This window comes from Calonectris borealis, chromosome 13 (genome assembly GCF_964195595.1).
Source record: "Calonectris borealis chromosome 13, bCalBor7.hap1.2, whole genome shotgun sequence".
NCBI classification, from domain to species: Eukaryota; Metazoa; Chordata; class Aves; order Procellariiformes; family Procellariidae; genus Calonectris; species Calonectris borealis.
Genome location: NC_134324.1, coordinates 7,435,222 through 7,460,678, shown reverse-complemented (window position 1 = coordinate 7,460,678; position 25,457 = coordinate 7,435,222). Strand labels below are relative to the sequence as shown.

The 25,457-nt window shown below is 51.1% G+C and overlaps 1 protein-coding gene across 1 annotated transcript in view; it reads left to right on the top strand.

Annotated features, from left to right (window-relative positions):
* Nucleotides 1–23,913, top strand: part of PCDH19 (protocadherin 19) — a 60,294-nt gene extending 36,381 nt beyond the window's left edge. The window contains exon 5 of the mRNA XM_075161973.1: nucleotides 18,982–23,913. Within this exon, the coding sequence (XP_075018074.1) occupies nucleotides 18,982–19,571 (590 nt within the window). The 3' untranslated portion in view covers nucleotides 19,572–23,913. The remainder of the gene's footprint in view (nucleotides 1–18,981) is intronic.
* Nucleotides 23,914–25,457: the final 1,544 nt, after the last annotated feature.

Genomic DNA, 25,457 nt, shown 5'->3' with positions numbered 1-25,457 from the left:
TCAGTAATGTGTCTCTACAGAGAATTGCTTCTAAAAGCATCACTTCCATTTTTCTGGTGCCAGATCAGCAGTAAAGGTTGGCGTGAAATGTCATCTGGAAAGACCTGATCCTGCACACACTTCCACATTTGAGTAACTTTGCTCACATAGGTGGTTTAATTGCGTCTGAGTCTCAGAAACTCCAGCAAGACGAAAGGTTCTTTGAATAGAAATGGGTTATATTTAAACATTTATGTTAAGTCGTCTTTACACTATCGCACAGTATAGAATAGGCTTGGATGTAAAGGAGGGCCGGGCTCAGGATATTCACCGCAACTTTTCTTGCTGGTTGCATCCCAAATTATTCAGATACATCGTCATTTAGGGGATCAGGTTTTATCTAGACTATTCCAATTGGTTCTTATGCTCATCTCTGTAGTATCTGGGTGCATTTCAGTCGCGAATTGAGAACATGACTAATGGTATTAACGGAGGCAAACACAGGTATTAGAAACTGTTGATTTTTTAAGCTGATTTCCAGCAGTCGTTCCACCTGCAACTCCCTTTTACTCTGCAGAAAAGCCTTTCTGTAGAGCTGTATGTACATGAAGACCTAAGTGACATATTCTAGGGCTTTGGAGGCTGGAAATACAGCTGCATTTCTCTGGAAGTTTCTACAAATTAATAAAAATACCTACTTTCTTGTATTCATATAAGCAGCACAAGACATAAAGTCTAACATTCATATGTGAGTGACAGCACATCCCTTAAGATGGATAAACGCTGTAAGCTTTCTTTACAGGGCAATGTCAATTATTACAGCTCTTCCGATGTCTGTATTATGGGATGGATCTCTCAGTAAAGCAGCCTCGCTGAGCTCGGTGGTGCTCCTGCAGTGGCCAGCCCGGGGGGAGCAGTCGGCTTCTCACGGTAGTTTGAAACTCCAGAGAAGGATTTTTATGACGAGTGAGTAAGCTGGGCTTTGGGAAAAGGAGTTGATTGTCTCATGATTCCTGCGCTTTTCGATGATTACCTATTGAGCATCTCAGTCAGCTTATGGCTGGCTGGCGTGGTGGTTACTGATGCTTTTGTACGTGCTCTCTCCATCCTCCCCAAGCGCCCACTCCTGCTAACGTTGCCCAGCCGGGCTCGCAGGGGGACGTAATATCTTTTATTAGACCAGCGAATGTAACTGGAAAAAAAGCTGTCGAGCACTCAGACTAACAAGCCTCTCTTCAGGTTGACCCTTATCGTTGCCAGGTACGCGGTGCTTAGCTCCATCTTCGGTGGGTGACCTGGGCAGGTGGAGTTGGACGCTGGGTCAGGCTGCCCGGCCGATGGGCTCAGCTGCCTTCACCGCCGCGTCGCAGCAGAGCAGGGCAGCGGTCACTCGGGGAGGTTTAATCCACGCAGGGACGCTGTGGCTGGCACGGACAGGTCCCTCGCGTTGCTTCTTCCTTTGGTTCATAGCTCTGTAGTATGAAGTACAGCTTGGAGAAGTCCTTATGGAAAGTGATGGTGGGGCAGGGGTGACACTGGAGTCATATCCATAGCAATAAATGAACACCAATCCCTTTCTGCAACAGCAGAACTAAATAACAAACAGATGTGTAACCTCCGTTGTTTGCATAAGAAGCATTATCATATATCCCACATTCCTGGCACTCTTTCTTCAGTTTTCAGGTTCCTTCCATCAAAGATAATTCTTGCAATGTCTCCATCGCTGAAGTTACTCAGTCCAGGGTCACAGGCGTTATAACCTTTAGATCCTCAAGCCCTTTCCATCTAAGAACAGAAAACACTCACCAGATGTGAACATATTGGCAACTTCGAGAGGAAAATTCAGACTTGGATCCGTGCCCCGTTGTGTAGGTTTATAATGGATGAATGATCAGCCCAGAAAGTTGGAGAGTTTCTAGTCTTTTATTGTACTTTTTAATGAGATTTTGTCAAATTTAGTTATTGCTTACCCATATTTTTGCTGGGTGACTGGAGAGCAATTTATAGGAGATATGAAAAAGTGATATTTCTGATTAGAGAGTTTCAGCTTCTATTTGTGCTTGGTTTTGTTAGCTGCTCCTGAACTCCAGCCCAAGGAGAAGGTTCGCAGAGAAGATCCTTGTCAGGGTTCAGCTGAAGGACGGGGTGGTGCTAACCCTGGCTCTCCCAAAGCATCCTTTTCCAAACCCGCTGCACAATACTTGGATTTTCAAATATTTCTAAGATAAATAAACAGTTCAGTCAAGCTTGCAGCTTCCTTTTCCCTTATAAACAAGCCAAAAAAAGACATTTTTTTTTTCCCTTTGCCAGTAACCTCTAAGGAAACCGTTAACACTTTCTGTCTCACAGCAGTTAAGACGAGCAAAATGGTCAAGGTAATGGCCATCATATTTAACAGTAGGGAAGGTATATGAATAAAACCGAACCTTCTGCTAACGCAGCAAGCCAGCACTTCCCCATCTCCTCCTGTAATCAATCTACATCGTTAATGACTCTGAAAACAGACTGAACTGCTGGGGCTGGCACTGGGAAACTTGCATTACAAACTAACCATCTCTTATTAACCTTTCGGTGTTTCCTTCACAACACTAATTAGAGCCAAATAAAACTACTGTTTGTGAAACTCTTAAGTTTCAGAGGAAATATGGTAAACTCCAAAGCTCCTGTTTGCTTGGCCTTTCTTTTTAATTATGATGGAGGATGACTGTTACTTGTTTAACAGAGGCTTACATGATTAATGCTGCAATGTTACTGTAATTAAAACAGGAAAAAAAGATGTGATTGGAGCCCGTATAATTTACAGACATCTCAGCGTTCTGGTGGCAGAGCAGCTCTAAGTGTTGCAAAGAGGAATCATAAAAATTTATTCTAATTAAACTTGCCAGATTGACTAAACAACAGGTGACTTATGTAACTTGAGCGACTTGCTCTTGGGGTGAGAAATCATCTGAAATCAGTGAATTATACAAACCTGTCTATTATTCTACTAAATAGGAAAGTGTGTGCTTACCATGGCAACCTGCATCAATTTTGCAGCCGCTGGGAAATACAGGGTCCTTTATTAAAGGAATAATCACCGCCTGCAGCACGCTGACCCTCGGCCCCGCGGGCGCGGGGTGCACGGCACGGCGGGTTTCAGAGCAGCCTTCTGGGGAGGGGTGGTTGCCATCGGGTTAAATCCTGTCCTGCTGTATCGAAACATGCACCCGGCAGCGCGCGGGTGATTCGGGTACGGCGCTGGACCGGCATCTCCGGAGGGGGTGGTAGGAGTTGGGTGCCTGGTTTTTTTTCCCCCCAAAAGTGGTGCATATAACTTTGTAAGTGCAATAAAGAGAAGTCATTTGGACCTCTCTTAATTACGCTTGCACGCTGCAGAGGGCCGTAGGGCAGGGGACTGCATCTCCCCTGGGTGCAGGGGAAGGAGCCCACCCGCCTCTGAAACACGGTGTATATGGGTGAGTGTCTAAACTGCTCTGGTTCCAGCAGATAACTGCTGAAGGGAGACGTACCACTGGGTGTGTATGTAGGTTGTTTTACTAAATGATCTATGTAATAATATATAAGTCAAAACTCTGTAATAATTGGCACCAAACAGCAAAGAGAACTTGCAGCTTTTATCCGTCTTAAGGGAAGCGCTGCCACTCAAAACTCGCGAGCGCTATCTTTTATTTCTCATACAGCATATATGAATGTAAGAGAGTAGCTATTTTTAAATGGGTCACAGAATTATTAAGAAGTTTGGCAGCCTCTCCTCACGGTAGGCAGGCAGGTATGCAGCGGAGCGGGCAGGGCTGGGAAGCAGGAGCACGGGGCTGTGCCGGGCTCCGGCTGGGTTTGTGCTGCCTTTGCTCGGTGATTTCCCTTTCCATCCTGCATTTAACCCCTGCGTCTGTTTGGAAAATAAGTTCTTTAGAGCAAGTATATTATAGATCTGTGCTAGCCACAATGTGTATAATCACAGTAGGCATAATATGGCCCCATTTTTGCTGAGTATCTGTAATAGTAATGATCACGTCCCCGCTCTCAGCATTAGCTCTCTTAGTGTTTTTATTTTTCAGCAGAAACCCTTTTTTGTTCCATTTGCCTTAGCGTATTTTCACCCTTTTTCAAGTGTGGAGAACGACTTGCTTTGTAACCAGTTTCGTTAGCTACTCGCACCTTGGGTTTCATTACCGATACCCACAGCCGGCTGCGGGTGACAGCACGTGGCAGCGGGTGACCGGCGGTCACCACTGTATCGCTTCACCTTCGGGCAGTGACAGTCACACCTGGGGCAGGGAAGTGGCGTCAGGTCGAGATGGGTTGGGCTCGAGGTCTGGCTGTAGTAAATAGGAGGACATCCGGATACGTGGAATGACTAGCTGTAGCGAAAGCGGAGCTTTATCCTGGAGAAATCCTGGGTTAACGTCAGTCCCTGTAGGAAAAGGAGAAAATTGAACCACAAAAAAAAAAAAAAAGGTGAAAAAACCCCTCTCTGAATTGAAGCAATAGGAAATGAAAATTGCTGAGAGATACTGTCATGTGGGTAGCGGTGCTACCAACCTTGTGCTGCAGTAATTACCTCTATGCATGCAATTTGTGCTCGGCTACGACTGATTTCCCACATCATCCGGTGCCCAGGCTATATTCAATCAGTCCCAGCTGGAGAAAACTCTCTTGGATCATTTGGTGAGATTTCACCACAGATGCTACCTTGCGTCTTAAGGAAGCTCTCGAGAGCTGTGCGCCACAAAGCCTCCCTGGCACACGGGTGGAGGTGTGGGGACGGTCACGGGAGGTGACGGGGGGGGGGCTGGCTGCAAGGCAGGGGGGTGCCACGTTCTGCGGGGTGCTGAGCACCCGCAGCTGGTGGGGCTTCAAGGCGAGGAGCTTCTGGCCCTTTCTAGCGAGAAGGCTTTGCTCCGCTGGGTGCGTGCTGGAGAGAGTGGGTTTTGTGGTTGTTCTTGCACTGTTTCATGTGAAAAATGAAAGAGCAAAGAGCGTTGGTTGGAAATTTTTGCAAGAAGCCTGAGGAAGGTGGGTGTCCGCATCGCTTGCAAAGCAAAATAGGTCGGGTACTTGGTTTCCTCTGACTGCTCTGGCAGTGTCGGCTTCATTAAAGAGACGAGGCAGGAGTGTAGCTGGTGCGAGTACAGCAGACGGTGCTGCCTCGTCTGCTCGGGCACGTTCTCCAGTCAGCTGGTTTAATAGGCAAATCGCTCCTGATCCGGAGGCGAGGAGCCTCCGGATTTGCCCTGCGAGAGGAACGGCTTTCTCAATTCAGCTAACTCTGCTTCTGGATTTGATGCAGCTCAGTGAGAAGTTAGAAAGGGGCAGCTCCCATTCAGGAGGAGGAATTTGGCTAGAAACCTGAAGTCAAAACCATGCAGAGTAACAATTCAGGAAAGGTCAGAGAGCCAGAAGTGTTTTGGGGAGCGATAGGTGCGTTAGTGGAGGGTATAAATACCTTTGGGGAGGGTCTGGCACGCTCAGGTGGGTCCCTGGGTGGTCACTACGTATATACTGCACTTTGATTTGGGTTTCACTCCCTCCGTTTGCCAGCCGAGTTATTTGTGCCGCTGACATTGCTGCTCGCCAGCATGTTCCAACGGGAGCCGGTTCTTCTCGGTGCTCCGCTCTTCCCGTCCTCGCTGCGTCTCCCGCAGCAGGCTCCTGAGAAGCCATCCCTGGGAGCGCAGGGCTGCCGTCTGCCTCGCCGCGCTCGCCGCTTGACTTCCATGTCCTGCATCTGTTCTGACAGGCGGTGCTTTTGCATCCGCTCCCTGATTAGTTTTGCTCCCTCAGATGCATTGATTTACAGGCCTTTCCTCTACAATACAGCTTTTCTCGATGACAGTCCATGAAGCACATGATAACTCAGCAGCCTAAATTATTCAGGCAAATTGAATGTGTTTGGCTTGTTCGAAACTTTTGTTTCCTTTCAGTGCTGTCAGGAGAACAGGTAGCTGTGATGCTTGTATCCAACTCATTCCAGTGCCAGGGAAACACAAACAGCTCAAGTATAACCCGTGTTTTACCTTGTTCATCACTTATTTCCACCTTCAGCCATGCTTTTTCTGGGCACTTTTGGGCCTCATAAAAATGTTTAACTTGCATCTAGGGTTGCTCCCCTCTGTACGCTGCTGGGCTCTGGGAAGTCACTTCATCTTGTGGTGGAAACACCCTTGTAAAATCCAAAGAAAATTCTGTATCTGTTGCACCCTTTAGCCACGTGTCCTTTTGTGGAAGTATATTCACTCATGAGAATATTTCGACCCATCAGTCATCACTGTAGGATCCCGGAACCTCACGTTAATGAAGACAAGTAATTAAAATGAACAATTCCACCTGCAATTCCCTCATCGCCTGACCTCTGCTTTGTCAGTCTTCCTCCATTGTTAGTGGGTAGATATGTCCAATTAATTCACTATAAAATCCACGCAGGCCCGTCACTGGGCAGACGTGCCTTGCTGGGACCAAAGACCTCTGGCGCGTCCAGTGGAGAGGAGATGCTTTGTCAGTGCAAAAATGCCCCTTTGCTTTCTGGAGACTGTTCTGCATCAGGAGCTTCTGGGTATAGCTGAAGGCATTGGCTTTCATTCTCCAAACGTGTCTGGAGATTTAGGACCTGACTCAAAGCCCGTTGAATCCAACAGGACTCTTTCAGCTGAGACCATTGGGGCTTGAAATAGGACCCAAGAGAGATGGCATCCTCGGGGGACGTGCTCTGGACTTTGCTTGAGACATCAGTCATCTCAGCCTGTGTTCAGAAGTGAACTCGGAGAAGGTATCTGCTACTAAGCACCTCTCTGATTCAGCGAACGAGGCACAGCCACTGCTGGCGGATGGAGGTTTGCCTCAGAAAATTCTAGCTGTAAATGAGACGCATGATTTTAGGAATTAGAATAATTACCCCCTGGAACAGGCTCCCAAGGGATGTGATACATTCTGTATCACTTAGAGTCTTTAAATCACATTTGCATGTTTTTCCTAATAGCGTGCCTAGTCACTCAAAGTGAAGGGCTGTGCTTGAGAAGCACAGCGTGACAAAGCTGAGCATCCCGTGGCTTGCAAGGGAGCAGAGCAGGGAGTCACCGTGGTCCCGCGTGGATTAAGCTCTGCAGATCCCTGGAGGAGTGGGTTTTGGCACGTCCTCGAGGAGAAGAGCTCACGACCGTCCCCTTGGCCGGCGCTGGCTGCCGTGCAGGAATGTGCAGAATTGAGCAAGTAACCACGCTGGGGATGATTCAGGAGTGAACTCCCCCAGCCAAAATCTGCCTTCCCTTTCGGAACACGCACAATCCCTTCCTCGCTGAATCAGAGGTCCCCAGGGGCAGAGCAATCTGGCTGTATCAGTGTTTCCAGGACCTTCCCTCCCACCGCTCCCTAAATAATGAGAGTGTTTTTGAAGACCTCATTTCCTGGACTTTCCCTTTTATCTCTCCAAACAGCAAGTAAACGAGCAGCCCTTTAGTTTTTAGTTACTGCTTCTGCACCTGGTGAGCTATCAGAGGCTGTTGACGACGACTTTTCTCTTTTCCATGCTCCTGCCTGCAGGATTTGGGGAGATAATTCATCTGGTGCTGGTGCTTTGTCAACTTTCAGCAGTTGTAATTGCCTAATGATCAGCGCTGATGCTGTTGTGAAGCCTGTTAAAACTTTGTCCTGCTGACCAGCCAGGCTGTGGCTGTCTCATCACGTTGTACCTGCTGTGTTGACTGGGGCCACCTTTGATGCTCCCTCCCCGGCCCCGGCTTTGGTTGCTGCTTCCCACCCCACCTCAGCTGCTGTCGGCACCCGCCGAGGGGGATGGATGCAGCAGGGTGCTACCCGCGCTGGGGAACCGCGCCCGGGGGTACAAATAACTAAAGAATAACTCCACGGAGAGCCAGATGCTTTCCAGGATGAATCTCCTCTCGCCTGTCCCGATGCCCGTGCCAGCCCCGAGGACCCAGGTGCTGGGTGGGGAAGGTGGTCCATCGCCCCGAGTCCCGGCAGGGCGGGCGAGAGGAGCTCTCTGGAGGAGGCTGTTACTGGTAGGGTATTGCTATTTAGCAACCTTCATGCCACTTTTGCTCTTCCATCTCTTGGGTGCCTTTTCCACCTTCATTATCATTTTTTTAGAGCTGTAATTGGCCTCATTTCGTGCTATCACCTTCTTTGCTATGCATCCAAGGTGCCCAACTGGCTGGTGCCATCTCTCGAAGCTCCTGTGCTCATCCTCGCCTCTTCCAAGGCTGTTTCTTACTTAATGGCACACACTGAACATTAGTGCATTACCATCCCTTTTCCAAGAACAGTCTCCATCCACTCTTCTCTCGTCCCCCAGTGCCTCATCCAATTTAATTAATTATACTTAGTATATTACGCATCCTGTCAAAGTTTTTCCTTTCCGAGGTTTAATGGTTTTTTAATTCTAATGCATGCTGCATGTGTAAGTGTTTTAGAAATGAGGCGAGCGTGCAGTGGCAAAGAGGCAGCATTACATCTGTGCGCTGCAGACAGCGAGGGTGGATCCCTGTAGAGAGGCTCCAGCAGAATTACTGCAGGACCGCGCTGCCTGCCTTCCCCCTGCATCCCCCTCCTTGTGCTCGGGGGGAAAATCAGGCTGATTCCCACCACAGAGGGACACGTTCGGGTTAAACCTACCCGCTTATGGTGCATCTGGTGCTCCTGCCGCAGAAGCGGGTGCCCGGCCGGCGGCTTAACCCCAGCACCGGCCGCGTCTTCTCGGCGGCTGCAGCCCTGTGGGGAAGTCCAATGTAATGAACTCGACTCTGCTCCTCCGCTAACTCTGTCTGTAAGCAACAAATTACATCAGTCATTTCAGCCTTGCTTTATCCCTTTGAAGAAAGGCCGCGTTAAGGATGCGGTAGGGACTAGACTAATCAGGTAACGCCGGCTGGGGCTGGCACCTATTGCTCTTTATTTCCCAGTGACAGTTAAAAGGTTTGGTCAGAAAAGTGGTGGAGGAGGAATGACTTTGTGGGGTCTTACACTTACTAGCTTTGGGTATTTCCAGATAAAACCTGCTCAGACTAAGAGGGTTGTGGGTTGGTGGTTTTTTTTTCTTGCCTGTCAGTGTTGCAAAGTGCTTAGGTTTTGAAAATCCAGCTGGGCTCTGTCTGTCTGTCACACCATCACCGGGAGTAACGATGCCGTGGTGCAATTTAGCTGACAGCCCTGTGAACCGGGGCCAGGAGCCAACACAATCCAGCCTGACCTTGGGATAGGGCTGCAGAAACGCGCCTCCGAGAAATCAGAAATCATCGGAGGCTGCGCAGGCAGAGGTTGGCCAGAAGTCCGCCCTGCTCGAGCAGCGCTGGAGCATCCCACCTCAGGGAGCAGGAGCCTCCCACCCCCTGCGTTGAAGCCACAGCAAGGGAGCGCGTGGCAGGACCCCGGTGCGGCGTGCAGACCCCCCCCGTTGGACTCGGCATCAGTGCCCAGGCGCCCATGGGTTGGTATCAGCTTGGCTGGAGCCGAGGAGCCGGCTGCTTTCCTCGCAGTGCTTACACAGGTCATGAAAATACAGTTATTTTCCATTCGCGTTGCTCAGCTGTCGCCCCGCGGCTCTTCAGTTTGCAGCCCCAGACAAACTCGAGGGCTTGTTTTCCATCTTGCCCCCACAGCTGCAGGGCCGACGGGATGGGATGGGATGGGTTGGGATGGGATGGGAGGGGAGGGGATGGGATGGAATGGGATGGGATGGGAGGGGGTGGAATGGGATGGGAGGGGAGGGAAGGGGAAGGGTTGGGAGGGGAGGGCTTGGGATGGGAGGGGACCCCACCTGCATTGCTGGAAATGGAGCTCGTCCATGACTCACAGGTAATGTAGTTTCCCTAGGCTTATAATGAGGTTGTAGATTTGACTGTTGACCTTGTAGTAATTTTATGTGTATATTTATACGCTATGATCACTCTCTTAATTAATGAAGGTAAACTTAATTGCCAGAATGAAGTTTCAGCTGAATTAAATGGGCCAGATTCCCAGGCTTTGGCAATGCCGTGATCTCTTCTGATGGCCATGGGGCCAGTCTAACCCGCGGCTGGTGTTCCCCTGGCATCACCGATACCCCTCGGCGGCACGGAGCTGGAGCCTCATTTGAGCCCTCGGTGTAGCTCCATGGCCGGGGCAGAGAGGAACAGGAGTGTCCTTGTGTCGCAGTGAGTCACGGGGCTGGATCAGACCGTGGGCGCTGTTGGGCGCTGGGCAATGTAGAGCAGCTTTTGCAGACCTGTCCCCGTGGCCGTCCCAGTTCCCCGTGGGATTTTCTGATGCGCCTGCCACCCTAGGCCAGCATCTCATCGTGGGACATCCCTGCGCTTCAGACAAGGGGATCCACCGGCATGGAAAAGCCCTGGGTTCGTCCGAAAAACCTAAAGAGTTCAAGGAGAACCAGGGAGGGGATAACGCCGGGTTCCAGGATGGAAGAACGAGAGGTCAACGTCATGATGAAGGATGGCCAGCAACCACTGTTTTTGGTTTTTTTAAAAAAAAAATAGGGAAAAATTCCCTAGCTATCTCTCGACGGTGGGGAACGCCCCATCGTGCTGGGAAGCCTTCCAGCTCCCTCCGCTCTTCAGAGCTCCGCACTTTTCCCAAGTACAAAGAGCTTCTCATAATGTTTTGCCTTGTGGGTACGTCTATGATTAATTCCGTGCAAGCATTACTGGTGCAATAACAATACTGGAGGTCCTAAAACTGAAAAAGGAAACACATTTGGCTTGTACTTCATACACAATCACTTACACTTAAGCTATTGATAGTTGATTGGGATCTGTAGACTGCTGGGCTGGTGCCACTGGGTTTCTGAGCGCGTTCAATGGCTGGAACAGACAGCGAGGCTGTAGGTTTTGGCAAGCTGTAGGTCTCATTAGTCAGGCTGACTGTATCTGACACGAGAGATTCCCATCCACCAAGATGAAGCTCACTTCCCTAGGCTTTGGCTGACGTCCCGACAATATTTACATGAAGGACAACAGAGGATCAGTGTTAGATTAAGGCTGTGAGTTTCCAGTAGGCAGACAGTTAAATATTCTATTGAAATACTCTTTTGATTATTTAGATAATAATGAAGTTTATGCGTGTCCTTGAGAAATCTGGGGAAAGGCAGTTGTTTTATGCTAAGCATGCAAAGATGTGTTTAATCTTGATAATAGGAGTAAATTATGTATCAGCGTTTATAACCTCGGCTCCTTTATTTCTCACTGGTTGTGCGGAAGCACCAGAAACCTCGCAGGGACGGGAGAGCCGCGGGGGTCTCGCCTGCGTCCCCTCTCCTGCCGGCACCCTGGCCCTCCGCATCCCTGCGGGGAGAGGATGAGGATGGGTTGTTTTGCTTCGTCCTGGCCAAGGGAGGTGCTGGCTGCGGTAACGCGTTGGCCACGAGCCCCCCAAGGGCTGTACGTCGGTACGGCCGCAGCGAGGGCAGGGATGCTGCTCCCACAGGCGCTGGGCCAGGAGCTGGCCCAGTACAAGCGGCTGGGAATTGCTTCTTATCTCCCTCAACTGTAATTTCTGGTTTGTTGGATTTTTATCAGAATCGTCGAGTAGCTATTTGCTGAGCAACGCCTAATTCTGAATGGGAGAGGGTAATAATTTGATTTATTGCTGCCGTTGGAATGTGGCTGCCTGGCTGGTCCCGCGTTACCCTGACAGAATATGTGAATTTGTCTGGTTTGGATTTGACAATAGCGGAGAAAAGTAACCTTTGGATTAATTTGTTTTAGCGACTAAAGCCCCATTAAATGGAAGGCAGCTGGTGTCAAAGGCATAAATGGAGACAAAGTTTTGCTCCCAATTGTGGGAAATGTGTTTAAACAGACTAGAAATGCTTCCATCTCTGCAGGGTATAATATACTCAAATGGTTACATTAACATGAAAAAAAAATAAGAAAGAGTGTATTTAGGACAATCCCTCTGTATCCAGTGTTAATGAAATTGAATTCCAGTAATGAAGTCAAAGGGTTGTATTCTGCACTCGTGCAGGCAGCGCAGTAACTGCCATTAGCTTTAATGGGAGCTGTGCCTATGAATTACGGAGCCGTAATGGTTCGAGATGGAGAAGGTCTATTGGATCCCGGAGTGCTCTCCTCTCCGAGGACCGGATCCTGCATCCTGACATCAGTTAGGATGCTAATGAGCCCTGTATCGAGGCATGAGTAGCCGAGTTTCGGAGGTGAAATCCCTGCCGCTCAGGGGCCAGCACGAGCTCTACGGACCACTTAAGGAAAGGATTAATTGGAGTTTAAATGGTGTGTTCCGCCGGCCCTCTGAAAGGGAATTAATTTTGCCTTGTGAATGAGGTGGGGACTGGCCCGCGGTCCCGGATAAAGGGGGGCAGCCAGCATTAAATTGCATTCCAGCCCATAATACCTTCTGGGTCTGACTCCGCTCTAGTGCACGGCGTGCCCAAACACCAGCTCCTCTTGCTTCGGGTGATCGCCTTCCTTCCCACGGCCGCCGTCTCATCCCAAAGGCTTTGGCCTGCCCGGGAAGGCGTTTTTCCAGAGAAAATCTTTTGCAGCAGCGCTGCCCTTGGCCCCGCGGCGCGCAGTCAGCCAGGCACCATCGCATCGCTCTGCCCCCCCTCCTTCCTGATACAGGCACCCAGAAGAAAGGGCATTATTAATGGTAATATAGAGCAGGGGAAGAGGTGAACGGGCCAACCCCCCGGCTGGTGTAAATCAGCGTGGCGTTTCTCGGGAGCTGTGGGTATCTGCAGGAGCCGGGGGCGAGCCCCGTCGCGCCGCTCCGTTGACGGTTACAGAAGCGCTGCCCGTGAGCTGCATTCAGCCATGGGTCCTGATAAATTAATCTAATTCACATCCCTTGTTTTGTTAAAATAATTCCTCGCAGGCATTTGCTTTGTCCGAGCATTGTTGACCTCCTGTGTCGGGACAGACAATCCAGGATTAAAAATACATCATTTCTGAGCTTGCATAAATCCCGAACAATGGCGAAAGAGAGGAAAAGAAAGGCTCCTCGTTGCGGTAAAGAGCATTTGTCACTGTCCCTGGTTATTAGGATCCTCCGAGCATTGTGCAAGGGAAGCCACGCCAGGATTACATTTCTGCATAGACTGGAGATTTCTTATTCGGAAAGGCGAAGAAGGCTCTGTAAAAGCCCATAGGTCAAAAATACAATACTCTGTTCCCCACCTCTTGTTTCCTGATATTATGCTATTACGGGAGATAAGGGAGAGGTGCAGGGTCTTAATTTATAAGCAGATGATGAACCATGGCTGGGGACTGTTTGTATTTTGCTTGAGCTTATTATTTTATCTGGAGTGTGGTGCGGTGGATCGCGGCTCCCGAGCCGGCAGCAGCCGCTCCCGGTGGGCTCCGCCGGCGTGCCGAGGGTGGTGGGTGCTGCGCGGCGCGAGGACATGCCTCGCACCTCGTGCTGTACATTCCCAGGAAAATGAAGGGCCAGAGTTGAAAAGAAACCCCACAGTAGCTGGAAGAGGAGTGTTAAATAATGCAGTTGCGCATTGTCCGTGAAAGATGGCTAACCATGAGTAAATATCAACAGCAATGTTTGATCCCTTCATGTTTACTATTTATTCATATTTATTATTCATAAATTCTGTCACAAATGTTAGGTCCGCACCCCAGTGAGACATTTGCATTTTATTTTAAGTTTGATTTCCCCCCCCACCACCACTTAGTTTCGTGAACTGAGATTTAATGATTTCCTTTTCCACATCGTTCCCATGCTGGTTCTCCCTGGCTTTCCTCTTCTTGTTTCAGGAAGAGATTTTAACATGGAAAAGTGATATTTGAATAGATTCCCCTAAGGCAATCAATTTACTTTTAATTTGTCTGGAACTAAGCTTTTCTTTGTTGCAATGAGAAAGGATTGAAACTGCTGTAAAATTTATTAGCTTCCAGGAAGATTTTGAAATGAATTTTTTAATGATCGTGCTGTTTGCTGTACCCAGGAGCAGTGTCATCGTGATTACAGTATAATCATACGGTTGCTGAAGAAACACCGAAACGTGGAGATAAAGCCAGGCTCCTGCAGGGTACCCACGGGACCGGCCCGGGTACGGGCACGCGTGCCCTGCACCAGCACGGGGCTGGGGGCTTCGGGCTGGGGCCGCTCAGCACGATGCTCACCCATGCACCCCCCGCCCCGTGCACGTCCCAGCCAGGCTGCGATTCTTCCAGTCGCCCTGTTTTTTTGCTTATTTTTCATTTTCAGGTGACTCCTCCGCTCCCGTTCCTTGCTCCCCATGTAATAGCACAAATGAGCTCTACTTACTCACCTCAGCAAAGCCGCTCTGACATGGATTGGATTGAACTGAGCGGCTGTTTGAAAATGGAAACTCCAGGGACTATTGTCATCGCCCAAATTGCACCTTAGATTGTATAACGGCACATGTCATCTGGCCATTTATCAGGAATATTACATTCCCCGGCACTTGCACCTTGCTACGATTTAACTTTGTCTCTTTGGCCAGCGCTGCGATTCCACTGGAGATAATTCAATTGCTCTGAGAGCTGAATGGGCGCCCTGCACACCCGCGTCATGTTGCTCTGCCGCAGGTACGCAGGCTTTGAATAGGAGACTGAAAGCACTTGTACACCTTCGTTAGTCCTTCCTTTTAACGAGGGAAGGCCCGTGCAGGGGGGAGCTGGAGGCTCTGTTGCTCCCATGTCCTCTGCCAGCTCCTCCTGGGCTCCTCTCGGCTCCCAGCTCTTCGGCATCCATCCCATCTCCCTGCTCTTCTGGCCAAGAGCTTTCGTGGTGGGATTGGGAGATGCTGAGGGTGCAGGCAGCAGGGTGCTCGGACCCCTTGGATGGGTGCTGTGCTGGGCTCAGCCCCGGGAATTAGGGCAGTCCCGGTGTTTCATGTTACCTCCCTGCTTCTTGTGTCACTGCGCCGTTGTCCCCGGCTCCCGTTCCCCGCCAGCGATGATGGCTGAGCCGCGGGTGTCGTCGTCTCTCCCGACAGGTCTTTCTGCAGCCCGCTGCCTGCCTCAGACCCCGCAGGCAGCGCAGGCAGCGCAGGCAGCGCGCGAGGCTGGCTGGGGCTCGTTATTAGTTGCCTTTGTGCAACTTGGTCCCCTGAGGTGCAAGTAGAGAAAGTTTGAAATCTGGAGCTCAACGTGGGTTTTGCTGTACTAGGTGAGGAGCATATTTATTCCAGGGGTGGCTGTTGGTTTTATTTTATTTCATATTTGCTATGTGAGAGCTTACATTTAGCAATGACACATTTTTTCTGCCAAGCCTGACTTCAAGATAACTGCTCACCTTTCACGGCGAGGCTTCTGCCAGGATGTTTGGCACTTGGGAGGGGAATAATTTTAAAAGCGACCCTGCCCTAAGCTGCTCTGAAACGAGATTCTGGATTTGTGCTGGGTGAAGGCAGACTGGCTGACAAATGGACGTTGCCGCTGTGGGACCTGCGCACCTCGCGTGCCAGACTGGACGGCCGTCACCCGTGCACGGCACCTGCCCCCTGCGAGCTGCTCAGCATCTCTCCGGACAGCCTGCGTGTGACGCAGATATCCCTGCAGCCCGACTTGCAACAGGGCTCTCCCCACAGCTCGGAGCCCAGCCCAGCTCCGAGCGGCTTGCACAGCCCTGGGCCATGGTGGTCCCCTTCCCCGTGTCCTTGCCAGCCGGGTGCATTGGGCTCCTTGGGGATTCCTGTCCGGGATGAGGCGTTTGCTCCGTGACTCGTGCAGAGCATCGCCGTAGCTGGGGTGTTGCTCACCCAGCGCTGCCCCTCCGTGGTTTCCTCCTCCCTCAGCTCCCACCAGGCCCCGTCGGGCAGTAGTTTCACGCCAGCTTGCTCAACCCCCGGCCGTCGGTGCGCGGAGGTGGGCACCTGCCTGTTTTGGCTGCCTGCCACCCGTCACGTTGTGCGTGGTGCGGTGGTTATTACCTGGGCTTTGCTCCTTGCATTAAGAACATTTTTTAGTGCAGACAGTAACAGTCATATCGACTAGGGCAGGTCTAGGGCTGTAAAAGAATTTCCTGTTGTCTTATTTCCGATTGTCAAAGTGGTAAAAAAAAACCCAAAAGACAGAACAATAGAATAAAGAGCCCGTGAACGTGAAGGACCGTCCTGGGTGCCGTTAGGGCTGGGTGAGTCAGCCCCAGCTGCACAGGGCAGCGCCAGGAGCGGTGCCCGGCGGCTCCGTGCCTGCCTCTGCTTTGGGGCAGCAGCTGGTCCTGCACAGGAGGAGGGTGCGGGATGCCAGCCCTGGGATCAGCCCGCCGGAGGAGCCCAGAGCCCTCTGAGCTTGCCTTTGGACCTGGGATAGCAGAGGAGCGCTGGGGTGTTCGTGTGTATCAACCCCTAGGGCATGCTTGCAGCGTAAAAATAGTATTTTATGTCATTACAGGGTTAAGACAGCGATAGGTGGGCAGCTGAAGATCCTTATTCTGCCATGGAGAAGCGGCTGCTGCTCAGGGCCCTGCGCTGGTCCCTGGGTCTGCTGCCAGGTCAGGGCTGGTCTGGGCAGCCCCGACACGTGTTGTCCCCAAGAGCAAGATGGTTTCTGGCTGCAGGACGTGGTGTCTGCAGACCAAAGCTGAGACGTGTGGTGGGGACAGGAGCAGGGAGGCAGAATGTGCCGTGGAGCTACCTGTTGTCTTCAGGTCTGTGGATGGCTGGTGACACCCTGCCTGTCAGCCTGGCATCTTTCGTGCTTGTTACATTCCCTTCATAAAATAAAAGAATGAAACGGTATAATTTAATGTAATGCTTTTCATCTCTTCTCCTGCCTGCATTTCAGCTGCCGCTGGCACAACTTGCAGACAAGCATCTTGGTGTCCAAAGCGGATCATCTCCCCAGCAGATAGGCACCGCGCCAGCGGTCTTTAGTAAAACCGCTCTTAAAGCATGGGTCGCCTTCTAGGGTTTGAGGAATATCCACTTGCAGTACAGTAATTGGTGAAGTCCTCGATTTGTTTTTAACTGTAAAATGTGCCAGCTTGGAATAAATGGGTCAAGGCAAGACAAACCTGCCTGTGCTCCATCCGGAGTCAGGCTTGCCCTGGCTGCGGTGGTGGGATGTGGGGCTGAGCCGTGATGCCGGGCTGGGAAGGTGAGGAGCAGCAGCTCCCCCCGGGCCTTCCCGCGCCGGACCAGCGTGCCCAGATCCGGCCTTTCATGTTTGCCGAGGGAGTGAAGTGATGTGTGCTTCAGCCCAAGGTCACACAGCACAATAAATCAGTGTCTCATCGGGGATGAGAACCCAAGATATTTCTGTAGCCCCTCCAGCCATCACCAAGTCTGCTATCACAGCCAGACTACACAACATCGTATGCCTGTAGCACCCTTTTGAAGTTAAGCTGTGGATAAATAGGCAGACAGCAACACTTTCTGGGCAATTTTTCTTTTTTTTTTATTTTGCTCAAGTACTTGAAAGTAACAGAATCAAAGTATAAGAGCATGGGCTTTTAGATCTCAGTGCAGGTTGTTCTGCATGTAAGGCTCAGAGCATCCTTCTCTCAAACTGCTGTAAAGGCAGCTGCCGAAACCCAGACCTCCTACACAGCCACCCGGTGCCACGCTCCGCACCGCCGGGTAGCTGCTCTAATGTAGAGAAAAAGCTTATGTTTTACCCATAGATTTTTCAATTAATTGGCTTCTTCTCCTTTAAAAAAAAATCCTTCTCTTCTTTTTTTTTTTTTTTTTGAGGTCTGCCTTTTACTCGTTTATTCTCTGTAAGTGTTAAGCTGCTCATATTTTGGTGCATTGTGTTATGTGCTGAGAATTTTTATCAGCCGCCCTAGTGCTCGAATGTGGTGGAAATACCAATGTGTCTGAGGAGCGGAGGTTATGCACACAGATGTACAAAGCATCAAAATGAACGGTTTGCAGACAGACGGGAAGCAAACCCAGGCTGAGTCTGCACCTTTGCAGGCTTCGATCCATCAAACCGGCACCGACCGAGCGCGGTCTTGTATGGGTAATGGCATTAGTGCTTTAACGCTGCTTTGCATGTGTATGGGTTACGATAGGCAGGAGCTACATCTTTGTGTAGGGAAAGGTTGTGCTTTCAGGAGGAGTAGCTGCAATTACAAGGTCTTATCAAACGAAGGAAAAGTCGTAAGCCATTCTGAAAAGCAGCCGGGAGCCTGCGGTGTTCGGCGGGAGCCACGGTCAGATGCTCAGCAAAAGCTGGGGAAGCCCTGACTCCGGGATTTGCTTCCCAGCTTTGCACTTGGATGAGCCCGGCCGCTTCCCTGGGCCCCAGTTCGTCCGTCCGTGGCGGGGGGGTGAGGCCGTGCAGTCCCCTGGGGTCGGCCAGCAGCGCGGGGATGCGTGCGAGCACCGGGCACGAGGGCTTGCACCCGCCTGGGAGCGCGCAGACCTCGCATGGGAGGTCCTTGGAAAGGATTAAACCACCACCCCATATTTCAGCCCTGTAAAGTGGTGTCGGGACAGCCCGAAGTCGAGAGAAGGGATCTTTATTGCTCTCGTATGAATAAAGCCCCAGTGCTGGGAATGACACATTTAATCTTCAGTGGAGTGGGCAGTCTGGGAGATTTATAAAGCCTCTGTTGTGTGGGAGGTCAGTGGGGATTAACTAAAAAGTTAAAACACAAATATACACCAAAAACCCAGAGAAAACCCCCTCCTCCCTCCGCTCCCTTCCCCTCTCCGCAAAAAGCCAAGCTTAAAAGTCACGTCAAACCAAGCTTAGACACGGTGGCTTTTAGCGCTGGTTACTAAACCCAGACGGAGCAGCCGCGGGGCGGCTCGCCGCGCGGGACAGCCCCGCCGTGACGGCTCTGCAGCCGTGACTCCTTTCCCCAGGCCGCGGGGCTGGCGGTGGAGGTCTGACAACCTGCTGGAAATGCAACTCCGGTCTGTAGAGCAGCAGAGAAATAACAGTAAAAAAAAATCCCTCTTCCGAGGGATCTTGCCTTAAAAAGGATTGCTGTTTGGGGTAGGATAACCGCTGCTTGGGTGGGGGCCCCGGGCAGGCTGGGGGGCGGCGGGCCCCCCCCGGCGGGTCTCCCCCCTTCACCGGCCCGTGTGTTTTCTCCCCGCAGATCAGAGCGAAGGATTTCATTGCAGGGAGGAGTGCCGCATCCTGGGCCACTCGGACAGGTGCTGGATGCCCCGCGGCGCCGTCCCCAGCCGCGCCAAGTCCCCCGAGCACGGGAGGAACGTCATCGCCCTCTCCATCGAGGCGACGGCGGTGGACGCGGAGCCTTACGCAGACTGCAGCACAAAAAGGACCTTCGCCACCTTCGGCAAGGAGGGCGGCGAGCCCCTCGCCGACGAGCGGCTCGCCAACCCCAAAGGCAAAAGAACGGTGGACCCGGCCGCCTGCAGCCCCAAGGTGAGCGGCGCCGTCCGCGAGGCGGGCAACGGCTGCGAGGCCGTCAGCCCCGTCACCTCGCCCCTCCACCTGAAGAGCCCTTTGTCCGGCAAGCCGGCGGCACCGTACGGTGCCGGGCACTGCGCCGGCAACCGGGAACGGGAGCCCTTTGGGAACAGTGGCCCTTCCCGGCCGACGGAGGCAGAGCCCCGGGGGGCGGACAGCGAGAGCGGCGGGCAGGAGGGCAGCCTGCTCCTGCAGGAACGCCGGGAAAAGGACTCGCCCGGCGCCCGGAGACTAAAAGACATCGTCCTCTGAGCGGCACCCGGCGAGAGGAGGAGGAGGAGGAGGAGGAGGAGGAGGAGGAGGGACCGCACGATTCCCAGCGCAGATTGTTTTTATCGCTTACCAATGGTTCACAGATTGCTGTATTTAAAAGCTTTCCCTAAATGTATTGTTTATAAATGAAGCTATCGTTAATGTGACAATCCCACTTGTCTCAACAGGCGGCAGGGGTGTGCAGCCGCAGCAAAGTAGCTGGTGTTTTGCTTTTGCCGGGAGGCGGTGGGTGGCGGGGGGCAGAGGTGAGACCCCCCCGGTCCTCAGGAGCGCTCGGTATCCCCTCCTCGGAGTTTGTATATTTTTATATCTCAAAACGAAGATAAATTTCCATTCCTGGAAAGAATTGAACAGCAAATTCCTTATTCGGACATCTTTAGTCATCACCCCGGCGGTTTTGTAGTCTAGACAAAATAGCGGCCATTTCTTGTGTGCGACTGGTCAAAATGACAGTTCGGTGAGTTTTAATATTCGCCCAACACGAGGTTGTTTGTATTTTAAGATGTTGCTATTTTGCTATGGACACCCCTGCATTTATGAATCCTTTTGCTGTCACATGCCTATCTGTACTATTATTGTATTTGATATTGCAAATTACTGTATGTCTAGTGATGGCAAAAGGCTTTCAAGCTTAAAAAGAAAAAAAAAAAAATCACAATCATCTTACTTAAACCTTGGGGAACCTGCAGTTTTCAGACCCGGTGGAGCAAGCGCTTCTTCCAGCCCCCACCATCGCCTGCAGCCTCCCCCGGCTCTTGCAGGGCAGCGACAGGGCATTACGGGAAGACGTTTTGGGGAGAATTCTGCCTGGATTGCAATTGTCGGATGCACTGTGCTGAACTTTTTCCCTTATCCATTTCTTTTGCATAATTTCAAGGCAAGGCATGGAAAGTTTTTCCAGAAGTTGGTTGGGTTGATTTTTTTTCCAGTTCCCAGATTTAGATATCCCCCGTCTCCAATCATTTCCAAGTCAAAGTGATGGAATTATTTCAGAGATCTAAATTACCTTCTCAATTAGACACACGCTTCCATGTCAGCATTTCCCAGTCGTGATTCTGCCAAGTGTGTGTGTGTTTGTATGTCACCATGGCATGGATTTTAGACTGTTCTGATTTCTTTCTATCCCTGCATCATAAATAAGTATGGAATGAGCAATAGTGATGTTAATTTAGGGGCAGACAGGTGATACGTAACAACGCTACTAATTCAATTAATGTGCCTTCTTAATGGAGAAAAAATTAAAGCAATTCATTATTTTTTCTCATAATTAAGGACTTTTTTGTGTGGGTACAAATTTACTCATATAAAATTGATTTTAAAATTGAGCTACTTTAATAGCCATTTTGTAGAAGGGAGAGAGGGAAGGGGTTTCACAGCTCTCTGCTCTCTTGCAGTGATAATTCCTCAGTGAGGTATGAGTAAGGTAGGAGGATTTCAGTTAGTGTATTATTATTATTATTATTATTATTATTATTATTATTATTATTAACCCTTCACTGGCCAGATTTTCCTACCCTAAATAATGTTTCCTAGAATTTAAAATTGATTATGGAAGGGAAAATATATAGCTCTTGCCGATGTTTGCTGTACCAGCAAGTTGAAATTAGTGGTTTCTAGAGAAATAGTCTTTCTAGGTCTACATATCATGATAAAATATTTGTTACTTTGATTTATTTAAATTAAAAACGTCAACAAGAAAACAAGCTTTAGTCATTATTATCCTCAAAATAAAATTAAGCTCCAGCCATTTGTTTCTTCAGGGCAAATTGACCCTGCCTGAAGTCGTAGCTGGTCCGAGACAGGTCCGAGGTCAGTCTGTTCCCCCTGCCACTTGCTAGGGCCAGGAATTGGGAAAGAACCGACAAAAAACGGTTGTCTAACAAAATTTGTGACGCTTCCCTCGCTGGTGTTGATGACTACCTCATTCAGCTCCCATCCCACGCATTAACCCGATGTCCTGCATCCCTCCGGAAAGCGAACCGGGGATTTTCCCCTCTGTTCTGGAGTTTAGGCCCATTTTTCAGGGATATGTTATTTCTGTTTCTGCAGTGTTTCCTCCCTGCGTACTGTTACTGCTGTCATTTATTTCTGTTTTTTTTTTTCCCCAAATGTGTGTATTATTATAACTCAAGCAAAGAAGAAAGGGGCTGGCTTGGGGCTGTTGGAGTAACTGGATTTTCTGTAACGGTTAGGCTGGGTTTATTCTGATGTTACCTGTTTTTGTCAGCTCTGGGTGGTTTTCTGGGGGGAAGCTTCTCGTATGCGTTTGCTGAGCGACAGAGCCTGCGATGCCCTGTCTGTCAGATCCTCGTCACCCCATCGTCCGCCCCCCAGCAGATGGGACCTGGCTCTCCCCATTGCCCATCGCAGGGGTGGGGAGCGCGGGTCCCCCCCGTCCCCAGGTGCCCCGTCATCATCCCCAGCTGCCCAAAAAGCGCCGGCTGTTAATTTCTGCTGAGCGTTGCCCTCTGCCTGCGGAGCTGCCACCACCAGCCTGGCATTTGGGATGAAAAATAGATGCTAACTGAAAAGGAAGAAAGGGAAAAAAAAAAAAAATAGAAACATTTCTCTAATTTACCCAGAGGAAACGTTCCTTGCCACTCTGAATAAAAGCGCAGCCGAGAAGGAATGTGAAATAATTCTGTATTAAAAGGGGGCATTAAAGAGGTCAGTAAACCCTTATGCCTCCAAGAAAATCGTTTAAACACCAGTTTTCTGGGCTGACCCGGGCTGCAGCCAGGGATGCCGAGCGAGGGCCCCTTCCCTGGCACGTCCTCGCTGCGCGGGGCCGAGGGGAGAGCCGGAGAGCGGCCTCGGCTCCGCCGCCTCGTCCCTCTCCTGAATATTTTGCTACTCCTGTCACTGTCCCTCTGTGTCACTTGAGATGAGTTCAGGGCTCCTGGGCAAATTGCAGTCTGTCTTGGTTTTTTCCTAGTTGCATCGAAACTGGCCATGCAAAAACGTTCAAAGCTGCAGGGCAGGTGGGGGGGGGGGGATTGCGGGGGTTCCAGATGTAATTATTGTGCTTTTTAATAACTTAAACCTGTCCTCAGATTTGCTTTAGGAAAAATTGCTGGGATCTGTTGGTTTCCTTCAGGCAAACTTGCTCTGCTCCCCTGTTTACCCAGGAGAGCGGCAACCACCTACGATTCTCCCCCGAGCATGACGGGGACCCCACCTGGAACAGCCCAGGGCTGGGGACTGGGAGGGATGAACCCACCCTGTGCTGGCCCAGGGACCCTTCCCTGCTCCCCGGGGAGCCCCTGGCCTTTCCCACCCTCGAGGCTGCAGGGCTGCGCCGGGAGGGTGACGGAAGGCTGGGGACGACGACGACGGCTGGAAAAATACCCCCCCGAGCACCGTCCTGGTTGTTGCCGTTCCCGTTTGTTGTGAAGCTGGAGGTGGCCTGTGGATCACACGTTGTGCAGAAGTGAATTCCTTTTTTTTATTTTTCAAATAGGAAACAAGTTGCTTTTGTAAAGAACACACTGCCTGATGAATATGTTGAAATTATTCTTGGGGGAGGGGGAAAAAATCTAATTATGAATGGAAACACAATTGTCTGTCATTCGGGAAAATGGATGAGCTTGTTGCTACAGCTGCTTTCACAGCTATGGGTAATCTCTGATCCAACCTGTGAGTTGCGGTACCCGTCGGGGAGAAGCCCAGCCGACCCCGCTGCAAGCGCTGCTGAGACGGATCCTCTACCGGCGTCAGCTGATGTTCAGCTGATCTAAGCTGGGATATAATCTTGGAACGCACCCAACGCAAACTGGTTTTCAGCAGCACGCGCCTCCCCGCAGCCTTGCGGGGCGGCAGGTACGAGCCGCGGGTCTCGCACCGTAACACCGGCGCCTTCCCGCCGCGGGAAGAGCCGGCGGCGGCACCGGCGCTGCTCGGCTGCCGGCAGCAGGCAGGGCTGCCGCGGGACTGAGCGCGGTACGTCTCGTCATGGTGTCTCCGTTGCCGAGTATATGAAGAATAAATTGTTGTATATGCTGATATGTATGTTATGTACATTTTCACAGTGATTGAATCATTGTAAACAACAAAATGGAAAAAGGAAAAAAAAAGAAATCACCATTCTGTCTATTTTATGAAGATGATAAAGCAGCTTTATTAAATTATTACGATTCTGTTTCAAAATGGTGTACCTGCCACATTGGGTTTTTTTCATCTGATGAGAACTTTGCTTTCCACCTAAATGTGATTTTTTCTTTTCTCTGCTTTGCGCATCTAATGCATTTTAGTATTAAAGCAATTATTGAATAAAATGGAAAGTAAGTGTTTGGTTAAATACGCCTAAGTGGGTTTGCTTTGACGGTCCCCAGGTGCTGGTCCTGCAGAAGCCGGCACACGGCTGGGCGCCCGCGTGCTCTCCTGGGTGCCACCCCAGCCCCTTCCCCATCCGCTTCTCCCACAGCTGATCCACTTTGGCATCCGAGAGGCTGCAAACCTCGGACAGAGCTTTCCCGGCCCCGAGGAGGGGTCGTCACTGTCCCCATGGGTGACCCACTGGGCCGGGCAGGCTCTGAGCCCCGTCACGGCTCTGGCTGTGGCAGAGCCCCTCTTCTTGCCCCCATGAAACCGGGCACGGTGCTGGTCCTTCGCACCACTACCCCCTCGCCTTCAGGGGAAACACAGCTCCGAGAGGGGCAAGCGCAGGTAGGAAACACCTCCAACACATGCTTTTTCTCCACTGAGGCACGGTAGAGAAGTCTTATTTTCCCTGGATTTTCATGAGGGCACTTCGGAGGCTCTGAGGAGATGGGAGTTCCCAGGCTGAGGGAACTGGGGTTCTTTAGCCTGGAAGAGGCTGGGAGACCTCATCGCGCTCTACAACTCCCTGAAAGGAGGTTGTAGCGAGGTGAGGGTTGGTCTCTTCTCCCAAGTAACAAGCGATGGGACTAGAGGAAATGGCCTCAAGTTGTGCCAAGGGAGGTTTAGATTGGACATTAGGAGAAATTTCTTTACTGAAAGAGTGGTCAGGCCTTGGAACAGGCTGCCCAGGGAAGTGGTGGAGTCACCATCCCCGGAAGAATTTAAAAGACGTGTAGATGTGGTGCTTAGGGACATGGTTTAGTGGGCATGGTGGTGTTGGGTTGACAGTTGGACTCGATGATCTCAGAGGTCTTTTCCAACCTTAATGATTCTATGATTCTATGATTCTATGATCCACCGCCTCTGAATTAATGGTCTGTTCATAGACCATTCTTATGCACGGAGCATTCGAGCACTTCGTGCCTAGCAGGGATAAATTGCCCTCCCCTAATCGCCTCTGCCTGTTCAGTGGCTCAGCCGAGGTGACACCAAGGTGGAACTGGAACGAGAGCAGCGACAAGGGACGCCCCTTCCCCGGGGCAGGAAGATGCTCGAGCTGCACCCCCCAGCATCACCCCGCATGGCGGGGGCACATGGGGATCGGGGGTTAACCACGCCTGGATGGGCCCCCCACCGCTGTAACCCCCCAGTAAAGGCTTCAGCAATGCAGCGGGGTCTGGCTGACTGCCCTGACTGCTGACAGGGACCCCGGGCAATGGTTTTGCAGCCAGCCCAGCAGCAGGACCGGGGGCCTTGTTGCACCCTCGTTAGTGAGTCGTTTGGCAGGTGCGTAAAAGGAGATAAAGCCAAGCTGTGGAGGGGAGGCTGGTGCGTGATTGGGGGTTTTCAGTCCTTGCTCTGCCTGGGGACCAGCGGTGCTGCTGCAGACCGATGCCTGTGCCCGAGGAGGTGGTGGGCTGTCACAGCATCCCCGAGCCATGCCCCCTGCCTGCACCGGGGACCCAGCGCCGGAGCCGTGCCAGCACCATGGGCTCGTCTCCCAGGTAAGGGACTGACCCTGTTTGGGGGGGAATCGCTCTGCTT